The sequence below is a fragment of the Triplophysa rosa genome, linkage group LG19 (genome assembly GCF_024868665.1).
Source record: "Triplophysa rosa linkage group LG19, Trosa_1v2, whole genome shotgun sequence".
In the NCBI taxonomy this organism is placed as follows: Eukaryota; Metazoa; Chordata; class Actinopteri; order Cypriniformes; family Nemacheilidae; genus Triplophysa; species Triplophysa rosa.
This window is the reverse complement of record NC_079908.1, coordinates 10,548,211-10,561,149: the sequence shown is the minus strand read 5'-3', so window position 1 is coordinate 10,561,149 and position 12,939 is coordinate 10,548,211. Positions and strand designations below refer to the sequence as shown.

Here is a 12,939-nt window from a genome sequence, read left to right as displayed (position 1 = left end):
AAATGCACATAATTTGGTTTTAAAGGAAGCGTGACATGACTGTGCCGGCTCTGAAGCAAGGCTTTCTCCGGAACGGCCTTCCCGTCCAACTCACACCACCCGAGGGGGCCTAGGGGAGTCCTGGCGAACATGAGGTCTATGTCGCAGCGGTAGAAAACCAATTTTCCCTTTCAGGAATCAGACAAAATCTCGACTCTGAGCTGCGGGGACGCAGCGCCATTCAATCTCCAGACGAGACCCCGCGCGTGGAGGCGGACGGAAGGTAGGGGGTGTACCCGAACCAGCGCTTTATTTAGCTAGAGCTGTGTTTCAACTAAAGGCTCCTTGACTCTGCGCTGACCTGACTTTAAGCGAGCCAGAAACAGATTAAAAAACGAGGGCGGGAAAGACACGATTGCTATTAGCGACGAAGAAAATGTCTTCCTGTGGAACAGCAGCTGTGAGAGGAAGGAGGCTCCCTAAGTACACAATGGGGAGAGAGAGAGTTTGCTCAGGTTTAATTGGAAAGCACATAAGGCCATGGGACTGTTTGTATAGAGCAACTATGGCTCATGGAATGAATACAGCAGGGTTGAGAAGATGAATCTGAGTTTGATTCTGAAGCTTGAAGGCTGTGGAATATCAGGATACAGTGTCGCTCGAGAGCGCTGGGTTTCAAAGCGCAACCTGTGAGAGGTGTTTTGGCTAATGCTGAAAACGAAAGCGAGCTTTGTGGTTCAAAGTTTGTGCACAGTTCAGGGATGGAGCATCTTCACAGGCGCAGAGACGCTTTCCTCCTCCCGCCTAGAGCGAAGCTGGCTGAAGTTAAAAACTGTAAAGGCTCCAAATCCATCTCGGGCTGAATGTATTAGGGAAGGCAGCTTGGGGGGAAATGTGTCAATTTGCAATTGTTATTAGATTGTTCATGTGCTGGTTATCTGGGCCCTGCATGTGGTGTCTTGTCAACTCTCAGGGAAGAATTTGAGGGTAAAATGGCACACTTCAAACCCCAAAAACTCGCATTTGAAATTATAAATCAATATGTACCCTTGAATACAGCATGCCTCCAACATGGATACAAATCCATGCCAAGAGCTTCAAACTCAGTTCCTCGTATCCATTCCTCAATATTTATGGCCAGTTGTGTGGTTTGCATCTCTCTCTCTCTCTCTCTCTCTCTCTCTCTCTCTCTCTCTCTCTCTCTGACCGCATGTGTCCGTTCTCAAGGGAAGCTGCTTCCAGTGTTTCTAACAACCACATATATAATGAGATCCCCTTGATGGCTTTCCCCACCCTCCTGCCATCCGCGGGGTCTTACCTGATGGGAAGCGCTCGATGACGGGCTGGTTGTCCACCTGGAGGGTGGCGTTGCCACCGCTGCGTGTAAAGCGGACCACGTGGTACTTGCCATCGTTCACGGTGACTGCAGGCTCGTCTATGGTGATGTCATCCGTGCCCACGTTAAAGATCACACCGACCTTCCCTTGTTCCTGGGTGAAAAAGGAGATTTTGTTTAATGGGCCGTTTCCAGGATTTTATGCACAGCCATGTGACCACGCTCCTCCATGTTACACATATACAATGACACAAATGAAATTTGTATATAATATAATAATGGTGGTGACACTTCAATCATTTCATTTGTTAACATAAATTCCCCTGCTAAAAAACAATAGAACCCTGCCCAAACCACAATAGAAAATGGATTTAATGGTTATAATGGGAATTGTATTGATATTAATGGAAGCTATAATGGTGTGTAATGGTTTTAATGCAAAAAGCTAATGGTTCATAATGACATTTTAACGGAAACCATTAGAATTTCTGTAATGGTTTCTATAGGTTTTTTCCAGCAGGGTCTACAGGTTTATAACTTCTGCAGAATTTATTAAACTTAGTTAATGTGAATTTTAACATTTACTAATATACTTATATAGATTATAAGTTAAATATATTAACAGTTCCGAAATTCACAATGTGTAACAAATTCACAATTAAATAACATTAATGGACAATGAACGATGGTAGGGGTTTTAACATGACCAAAGATCAATAAATGCTATAAAATTGCTATAAAAAAGTTCATAAGAAATAAAACATTAAAGAGTGACCAACAAGTATAATTCATTTAAAAATGATAACTTAAATTGCAATGAAGGACACTGAAAAAGAAAAAGGCATCTGAACACGTGTACACAGCTTCATTGATTCTTATGGAAGCAATATAGCAATTTTTTATACAGTTGATTTAACGCTATTTATAATAATAATCACCATCATGATAATAATAATCAATATTTTATATTAATAATAGTTACAAATATTAACTAACTAAAGGTGAGAATGTTTATTTTATATTATTATTAATAACATTATATTACTAATAAGTTTGTGATTATGGTAACTATGCACAGCTGCTGGTGCTGTTGTTGCCCAGCATACACCATTAAAATTCTGAAAAATCTCAGAGACACAGACCAATTTCAAAAAGGTATCAGATGTGACAAAAAATGAATTATGGCAAGAGAGATGTGAAATATCTTGTGCGCTAAGACAAACATCTGGTCACGCTGCAGCGGCTCACCCTTGGGAGAGGAGCTAAACAGCGTCCTCTGTAATGTAGGAGGGGAAATAGAGTGTGTCTCTATGTTTTGCATTCCTCACTGCTCTCTCTCACACATACTGTACACAAAGGCACACACGCACACCGACTTGCCAGCCACTGACATTCTGACATGTACAACTACTGACAGTTTCCTGCTGCTTTTATTTGAACAGTGATTCATATCCTCCCCAGAACACATTCACCTGCAGCTATCTGCCTCTGGGTGGCGCACCTGATGCCTCGAGATTCATTCTGCAGAGATGTTTGCTGGTCGCACTACTTGGGTGGAACGTGTTAATATTCCACGGCTACAGCGCGGACCGCTCTCCTCACATCTGAACGGTGTTTGGAACAAGCCAAAGGTGTTCTCTGACACAAAGCCGCGGATTGATAAAACTTCCACCCACGTTTAGAGTTTGGATATATTCCTTCCTTTCTCTGACCTCGACTGACAGGTTCTCAATGAGATGCTGATGTCTGACAAATATCAAACAGAGCATGAGGTGAATGACGAGCGTGTCCTGGAATCTAAAGGGCGTAGATGAAAAACTAACGAGTGCGTGTCAATGCTAGTCTGATATTGACATCTCTTTACATACCAATGAGGCTGAATCTTCTGAATCTACTTTACATACCAATGAAGGAGAATCTACTGAAAACATTTGTTTATCAGAGAATAAGCTGAGGAGCCTTAAATACAACAAAGTACCCGGTTAAAAAGAGAGGCTTGGATTCACATGAATGCTCATGTTGGCCCAACCTGATTTTATGGAAAACTATTTTAGGAGGTGTCTATTTGGTTGAAATACATGATGCAAAACATATGAAAACATACGATTAGGAAAGGCAACAATATTGTATACAAAACAACAAAATGAAATTGTAGAAATTTATTCTAATTATTCACCAGTTTGCTAAAATGTAAAATAGTTAGGAAATGCAAATTACGAATGATGCTTGAGATCTGGCCAATGAAGGAAATAATAACCTAAGAAGCCTGCTGGGACCACCAGCACACCACCATCTCATACTGGGGCGCATCAGCTATTTTCTGCACTGTATTTAAACAGCAAGTAAGAGAAAACCTTCCAAAATAAATAATTTCACATGAATTCAAACGGGCTCTGCTGTTATAAACGTTCACAAACCATCATGATCCATTTTGCACCTACAACCGGCAAATCAAAACAGATTTTAGACAGTCTGAAGCTGTCAGTTGCTGGGATGGGACCATGTTATGAAACTCATTGTTATTCTCTTTGTCGCTCTGTTTTGCGTCTTGTGTAAGAGACTCCTGTCTAGAAGTTTGAAAGATAGTGGTGGAAAATGGTCTCCTTTGGCCTAAAAACAACATGGGTATGAATGAGAAAATGGTTGACTACTCATCACAGGACTGTGACTTACTTTGACTGAAGTTGCAGAATGACAGTACATTTCACTGTTGCATGGACTAATTGGGCCACTTTGTAAAGACGGACGTTTTATTCGCAAACCTTTATTTTCCCAATAAACACCGTACTATCGCCCATGTAAAGCAGGCCAATTTTTTTTATAGAGGATGCTTATGTACAACATCTATTGACCATGGCAGCAGTAATATACAGTAGCAAATGACGAAGATGAGCATATTATAGGAAATATATCCAGACATTCACAATTATATGATTTTTTTAATCAACAGAGCACTGAATACAGTTTTGGGTGTTTGTGCTTTTGCCTGATATGCACGTTTGTTTAGTGAGATAAACAACTATTTTAGTGTAAAAATCACCTTTAGCAAATTCCCACCTCATCATAATCTTAATCAGGGAGTGCATTCTTATTTCACGTAGGAACTCCTTGTCAATCTGCTTATCAACAGTGATAAGTTTTACTTTTCAGAATTGTTTTCTTCATCTCAAGTGTTCTCTAAAGCTCTTTAGCCCAAAAGCCTTCGACAGGAGTTGTACACAGAAGGTGCTTGTTTGTTTAACCTGACTTTACAGTACGCTTAAAGACTTTATTTTTCAAAAAATAAAGTACAAAGACTGAAGGACAGGGCTGACTGCTGTATTCTGAATCCTTTAGTCCACTCTGCACAACCTGTGGCCCCTCATTCGAGTAAGGGGTCCATCGGTCCCCTGAGAGCACACTGACTGACTGACCTCCTTATGTATCGTGCAGTTCTATCTCACAAGCTATCATTCACTAAAAAGGGAAATGACAGTGATTTATGATCCAGAGCCTCTGAGTGTGATGTAATACTGATGATGCATATGAGTGAAGGGCATTGTGGGTGAGTAATCTCTCCGGAGCGGACTGCGATGGGCAAATGCGGATACGGAGTGGGACAGAATCACCTGTCAAAAGCCTGTCCCTGCCGGCTAAAGTGCACAACACCCAGATGTCAAACACCTGGAAAAACAACATAAAACAAAACTGACAGAGAAAATTTCAGTAAAGGTCACAAAATAATGTGGATGAAATGGCAAGATAAGCAAGGGCATCGAAGGACCCTGCTGAAAAGCCTGGCTTTGCAACAGCCACTCACGAGCATATGCTGTTTTGGAAGCCAGTCTCAAGCATGGGTGATAGTTTACTGATGCTATCAACATGCTTCTTAACTAGATTTACCAGCAAGAGCTCTCTGATCAAGCAGATTTAGACATCAAACATTTTTGCAGATGAACTACTGGGCAAAAACGCAAGACCATAACCAAACCAGTTCTGTAAAAATCACAAATGAGATTTCAGTAATAGGCCTATCTCAATTATTCCTAGACATCAATGAATTTACATGGAGAGGTGATGGAAACTTTTGCTGAAGTTTAACGTGTCTCAGGTATTTCTCTTCTTCGATTCTATTTATTTGGTTTTGATTAGATTACAATTTCGATTTGATTTAATACTAATTAGTTAATTAGAATTTCATTAAAAATGTTACATTTGCAGACATAGAATTTACATTGAAATATAAATGTTCAAAACATTTCAAAATAGGCCCACATAAAGCCTTTATCTGGATCTTCCACCATGATCCTCTGACTTTGAAAGGGATAGTTTCCCCCCAAAAAATAAATATTCTGTCATAATTTACTCACCCTCTTCTCATTTCAAACCGTAACGACTTTCTTCCACAGAGCATAAAAGAAGATATTTTGTAGAATGTTGGTAACTGAACAGCACTGTCACCAATTCAGAACTATTGTATGGACACAAAACCAATGCAAGTGAATGGGTGCTGGCTAACAACAGAATATCTTCTTTTGTATTCTGCAGAAAAAACTAAATCATACAACCTGTATACATGACAAGAGGGTGAGTAAATCATAACATAATTTTAATTACTTTAAGTAAAGCAAAAAATGGCGACATCTTCAGGACGAGAAACGAATTACAGATAAAAATCATTTCAGGTATTCTCCAATCAATATCGTTTTGTTAATCCAAGAATCAATTAGAAACGAAGAATCAATCAATTTCTCCAGAGAAAAAAGTCAGAAATCTCACAAATGTCTCCATCAGAGTTTCTAAAGAGATCTCAAAAATGTCACAAACTGAGCTCAGATTAGCCAAGCCTGCAATTAAAAGTCAATATTACTCAATATTCAATATAAACACAAATATTTCTCATCAAATTTATCCAAGTTCAATACATTTATTTTATAGCTCCAATTTAATGTATTCTAAATAGTCTCATTCGTTTCTATTTTATTTTACCTAACCAATTTTAAGAGAAACATCTGAAACTACAATTAAACGGCTCGTTGGAATTCTTGATTCTGATTGGCCAGTCGCGACATCTGCAGGTTTGATAACCCCAGATAACAACCTCTCAAAACTAACACACGGTAACCCGGATGCAGAAAATTTGGACTGGTTTTTTTTGGACAAATTAAATATAAATATATCTTTTAATAACATATATGACATTACATTTACAAACGATTAAACCAAATTGCCTGTTCGTGACATTTGAACGCAGTTTCTTACCTTAAAACCAAAAGTAAACTGCTTTTCCTGCTTTTAAAAATGAGCTAATAAAATATTTCAAATTCTCATTTCATGTCCAGTTTTTTTCTCATGTGGCAAGTAGCCATGTAATAAGCGGGATAATGTACAAGCAGCCGGCTGTTATCGTGAAATAAGCCCCTTTAGTATCATACATGACCTGATCACACTGTCGGGGCTTATTTCTGAGATAACATCTGGCTGCTTGTACATGATCCCTTATATAAAACACCACTGAGAACGCTACTGAGCTATATGAAAGAGCAACCTCTGAGCCTAGTCTAACATCTTACAGAAAAATACAACAATCAGAATTAAAACAAAGGGGGTGAATTGGTGTATATCGAACAAACATCCTTACATTTAGAAATGCCCTTTTTTCAAAGATTTCACGGCAAGCTTAAAGATGGGGTAACACGCAGTTTCTGCCAATCTCATATTAATCTTGAGTACCTATACAGTAGTATTGCCTACGTCGTATCGTCAAAGAGTCTTTAGTTTGATCAAATTTATAACAGAGAGATACAGCTGTACGATAATTCCCGGAAAAAGACGAGCTGCTGGAGGCAGGCAGGGGGGACGGAACTACAGCACGAGCACACAACACATCATCGCATTAATCGCTTCGTGTTCTTTACATTATGCACGGACATGCTAATTGCCAACAAAACACAGACATATGACTTAGTTTGACTTATGCAGTTCATGTCCGGCATCGTTTAGCACTGGGACCGCACCATCTATCAGTTTCAAACGATCTCCAAATCCAGCGTTATATCCACTGTTTATATAATTATATATTATTCATCACTGAAATGCCGTGAACAAACAAACACACCTCAACTTCTCTCACTATCGCAAGAGTAACGAGCTGGAGCTGCAGGCACACACCGCAGCCAGTCTTGATGAGCGTGTCTTCCTATTGCTCGTTGGTTGGCGCGTGGGCAGGCAATTTCTTTCGCCTTACCGTGGGCGTGCTTTTCCGGGAGAACTGCCCAATAAAAGGAATAGGATCCCTGTTACGAAACGGGGATCCAGACTTATAAAAACCTTTCCGAAACAAGTTGGAGTGCTGGGGGAGTGTATCAAGCTCAGAAATACTACGTCATACGTCCAACTAGTTTTTTAACAAGTTGACCATGTTAAGCATGAGAAGCCAGCATTTTGTTCAGCATGTTCAAACAGTGTAAAGAAGTCAGAATGCATGAAATAGCATGTTACCCGATCTTTAAAGTTCTCTGTACTCATAAAATGAGAACACATTTAACCTTTCGCTAAATGTAATCATCTCACCCACACACCACAATAGTGGAACTGTCAGGATGCGCGGCGACTTGCCCTTGCAATGCGATAAAGCGCATTTCTCTCGTTTCCGCATGGTCTCTCATGCACATCATCCCACTGCTCCACCTGACCCCATCTGGCTGAACAGGCAGTGAGCTGCCACCTCCACCTGCTGCAGCTCTGGCATGAGCTGGGAGTGAATGGATTGTCTGGGAAGGAGCTGGAGCAATATGGGATGGAAGCTGATGCGAGTGAGTAAGGTGAAGGAGAGGACACAATCATTCTCGTCCCTGCCCCCATGTCCTGTGGGTAACCCCACTGCTTTAAAATGGACAATGTCCCCAATGCAAGGGGACTGAACAAGTTGCTGCCAGTGGTGATTCAGGGATTTTTTTTTTGAGGATGGAAGCTACTGAGCTAAAAAATGGAGGGAGGGAGATAATGTATGTCACTATGATTCTGTGTTTTTTAAATGGGGATTCATATCTGACATTTTAAACAACGAAAACAATACAATCTATAAAGGGTATTTATAATAATAACAATAAGAATATCTGTTTTGTTTGCACATGCATATTATTTTCTTTTGAAACAAATACAGCTTTTTACATATTTGCATTATTGCAAAGCAACTGCACATAATGTACCAGATAGCAACAGAATACATGATACTGTATATTTGAAATAGTTTAGAATCGGACTGTTCTATTCATAGTGTTAATAAGCGCTGTGTGTGTCCAATTTGTCATGGGATGTATATTAACTAATCTCAATGTATATTTACTAACTGTAAAATGTTTGCCTGTAAGATTGTAATCAGTTTTATAGGCAAATGACTAAACGGATGACAAATACATCAAATTGAAACCTTTAAAAAAACAGACACCTGTCACTTCATCTTACATCAGTACTTTATTAAAAGAAAATGTACAGTGTAAAGTATATAATCTGAGAGGTGAGAGCTACAGGTCAAATTATGTTATTGGTCAAATTAATGTTTTCTTTATATTTTGTGTTTCGCTATTTGACTCAAAATATCAGCCCTTACAGAAAAGACACATGAATTTCACACGTTTTTTACATGTTTTTTGCATGTGATCACATGTATACAACATGTGCAAAAAAACACGTGTGATCACATGTGAAATGTGTGTTTTTGGAACATTTTGGTGTGAATTCCATGTGAATTCCCACGTGAAACCCATGGGATAACATGTAAAAACCCATGGGATGACATGTGCAACATGTGGTGACGTGACGAACATGTGATCACATGTGGAGACATGTCGCATATGTTATCCCATGGGTTTTTACATGTTATCCCATGGGTTTCACGTGGGAATTCACATGGAATTCACACCAAAATGTTCCAAAAACACACATTTCACATGTGATCACACGTGTTTTTTGCACATGTGAATTTCGTGTGTCTTTTCTGTAAGGGAGCGCAACAATGTTTGTGTTTCTGAAATGCTTTTTAGCAACTGTCTTGTATTAATTTTTACACAGATTTTAGCATATCTATTTTAGCATTAGCATTTTAGCTTGTATTCATGTAGTTCGAATTTTTTCATCAAGACTTTGTAAACAGATATTTTTTTATTGGAAAATTGTGAGTGAGTGGTTCCTTAAAACTTTGAATTGTCCAGAATAGGAGTAATTAAAGGGATAGTTCACCCAAAAATGAAAATTCTGTCATCAATGACAACTAGTTGTTCCAAACCTGTATTCACTTCTTTGTTCGGTTGAATACAAAGAAAGATTGTTAGCAACGGACAGTTTTAAGACATCACTGCCTACCATAGTAGAAAAAAATCTAAATGTTTTGAGGAATTTCTAAATTCCTCAAAATATCTTTTTTTGTGTGTTAAACATACAAAATATATATATACAATTATTTTTCCTACTATGGTAGTCAGTTGAAATGTCAGTTGCTAACATTCTTCCTCATATCTTTCACTGTGTTTAACCGAACAAAGAAATGTATACAGGTTTGGAACAACTTGAAGGTGTGTAAATAATGACAGAATTTTTAATTTTGGGTGAACTATCCCTTTAAGCACCCAATCAAATGCCAGTGTTGCCCCAACCCCAGTTCAACTGAACAAATGCTCAATGACCAACAAAATCTCTTACCTTTCAATGCATTTAACAGTCCTCAATACCTGTGAAAATTCTTACAGCATCACCTCATACAGGCCAAACCTTCACTATGACCATCTGTACTCTCAGCTTTTTAACTCGCTCATAAAGGTTCTCGTAGAATAAGTGCCTTACAACACTGAGCTGCTCAACACCTTTTGTACCATTACAGCCCAGCAGGACATGATTTATCACGGCTGTAGAGCTGCCAGAGGAGCGGGCGCAGCTCATTCGCAGACATCTGCTGGCTCCGCTAGTTACTGTAGCGCAGATACTGCACATATTCCAGAGAGATGGAAAAATGGACAGAGTGCAGAGCATCGCAGACCTCCGGTTTGTGTGGTTTAAAACTCATACGCTCATCAATTGTGGGATACCAGTGGAAGAGACGGACCACACAGAGAAGATGAAAAGGGCTTAATGTGGCGAATGCAGGAAAAAAGTAGGTAAAAAACGTTTTGGCATACTCAATAGCTTGAACAGTATGATTTTTCTTTGCATAAGTTTATAATCATAAAAAAACGCACTCTTAAAAATAAAGGTGCTTGAAAGGTTCATCACAGCGATGCCATGGAAGAACCATTTTTGGTTCCACCATTCAGACAAAGGTTCTTTGAAGAACCATCTCTTTCTTACTTTTTTATAATCTGAAGAACCTTTTCTGCCACAAAGAACCTTTTGTGAAACAGAAAGGTTCTTCAGATGTTAAAGGTTCTTTATGGAACCAAAATGGCATCTTTTTTTAAGAGTGTGTTTTGATTATTTTTCTTGGCCTATTCAAATAGACACACACTTTACTTTCATATAAAGTAGCAGCCTGAGGCGTCAACAAGATGGCCGCCGCGTGAAATGACTTGCCTTAAAGGGACTTTGAGGACACATAATAATGAAACTCTGGGGGTATAATTAAATATCACGCCAATGTTGAGGTCGAAGCTGTGGTGCAGTGGGTGCCTGGGACATCTAAAAGCTGTTCATAGTTTTGAATCCATAACCTGATCCTGTTTAACCCTGTCAATATTTTTGTTTCTCTTCACACTCCTGTAAATAGCACGAAAAATCGTAAAATGAAAATCAAACAGGCGTCAAGTGTCGGAAAATAAACAGCCCATAAAAAATACGCCTACAATTGCTAGGGACTGAGAGCGAGTAATCAAACTGTGATATCAGCTACAGCCCGCCCGCTAAAAAACATACTCTTACGCCGCCTGCTTGAAAAGCACCCCGTAATGGAGCTCCGATTGTTTGTTTAAAGGTATAAAATTACTGTTTAAGGAACGCTCGCTGTGACTGAAACTGAGAGGTTAACATTTCTGACACAGAATGATGGGTGTTTCGAAAACACCCAGGGGAAAAATAAACCGGCGGGTGAGAGATTCATTACCTGTCAACATTTACTTGCCCATGACCACCATTCAGCTGTGCATCTCGAGAGTAAAGCAAAAACCATACGTCTAAATAGACAACTCCAAGCCCACGGCAATTCAACTTCAATATCTCCGCTCCAAAATGAGGGAGACAGCCTTGTTTTGAGGGGATGTGTTTACCCTCCCTCCCTCCAAATTGGAATAGCCCTCTTTTTATGTGCATGGACGCTTTGAAAATGTCTGCCCTACTTTCAGGAGCATCAAAAGAGAGGTAAGACGGAGGAGACGACGACTATTAAGGAAGCTAATTCTGAATAAGAGAGATCATAAACCCGAGAGGCGAATTTCTCCACGGGCTTTTGTTCTGCCGGTGAACAGTATATCTGATAAGCGTCAGGCTGCTCTGCATATTACCGATAACACTAATTAAAGGTAAACATGTCTTTCCTGTCTGTGTGCCGGGAGAGCGGCACGAGGGCCAGCGACTGCGACCTTTGGCTGTGCTGCTCTACCGCATGGCCTCACCTGTCTGTTTACCCACACACGCTGAGGCTAATGGGTGTTACCGAACATGACCTTCACAGTCAGTCAGACCGTGCAGATAAGCTTAAAGAGACAAGTGCCATCGTTTTCGCAGGGCTTTTTCATTTTTAAGCCCTGGGTAACTTAAAACCAAATTAAATGGGCTCGAATAAACCTCAGCCGTTTCGAATAATCTGTATTTAGAGTCTAATAGCTACAATTTTGTCTCACATTTTCTTAAATATTGCCACTTATGCTTTTATAGCATTTTATCGTACCCTCAAGTCCACTTATTATAGTGGCCGATGTTTCTTTTGCAGTTAATTTAGTTTTATGTAACCATTTTCAACTGACCCTTACACCAGAGAGATGAACTTGTTTGTGTTGTCAGAGCGTGTGTAGAATTGCGTCCTTGTGTTTTCGAACATAAGGCTTCATTTTAAAGGGACGGCTCACTTACAAATGAAAACTTCCCTCCCTGCTGAAAAAAAACCATAGAACCTAACAGAAACCATTACAGAAATTCTAATGGTTTACAATAAAATACCATTATGAACCATTAGCTTTTTCCATTAAAACCATTACAAAATGCCTTTTTGTAGTGTGTTTTGGGCATTATTCCAGTAGGATTTAACATCCCACCAATAGAATCCATCACATACCAGTAGAACCATTACAGTTTCCATTTAAACCAATACAAATCCCTTTAAAACCAATAAAACCATTATAACTTCTTTAATGGTTTCTATTGATTTTTTCAGCAGGGTGAAAAAAAACATAAAAACCTAATATAAACCATCACAGAAATTCTAATGGTTTGCATTAGAATACCCTTACAACCCAATAGCTTTTTCCATTAAAACCATTGTAAAATGCCTTTTTGTAGTGTGTTTTGGGCATTATTCCAAAAGGGTTTCATCCCACCAATAGAATCCATCACACACCAGTAGACACCATTATAGTTTCCATTAAAACCAATACAAGTCCCATTATAACCACTTGAACCATTACAACTTCTTTAGTGGTTTCTATTGTTTTTTTCAGCAGGGA

General features: G+C 39.2%; 1 protein-coding gene across 17 annotated transcripts in view; it reads right to left on the bottom strand.

The window, feature by feature from the left end:
- nrxn2a (neurexin 2a) overlaps nucleotides 1-12,939 on the bottom strand; it is a 316,441-nt gene that overhangs the window by 16,768 nt on the left and 286,734 nt on the right. For all 17 annotated transcript variants that reach the window (XM_057359543.1, XM_057359544.1, XM_057359542.1 and 14 more), the window contains one exon: nucleotides 1,298-1,469. In XM_057359543.1, coding sequence (XP_057215526.1) covers nucleotides 1,298-1,469 — 172 coding nt within the window. The remainder of the gene's footprint in view (nucleotides 1-1,297; nucleotides 1,470-12,939) is intronic.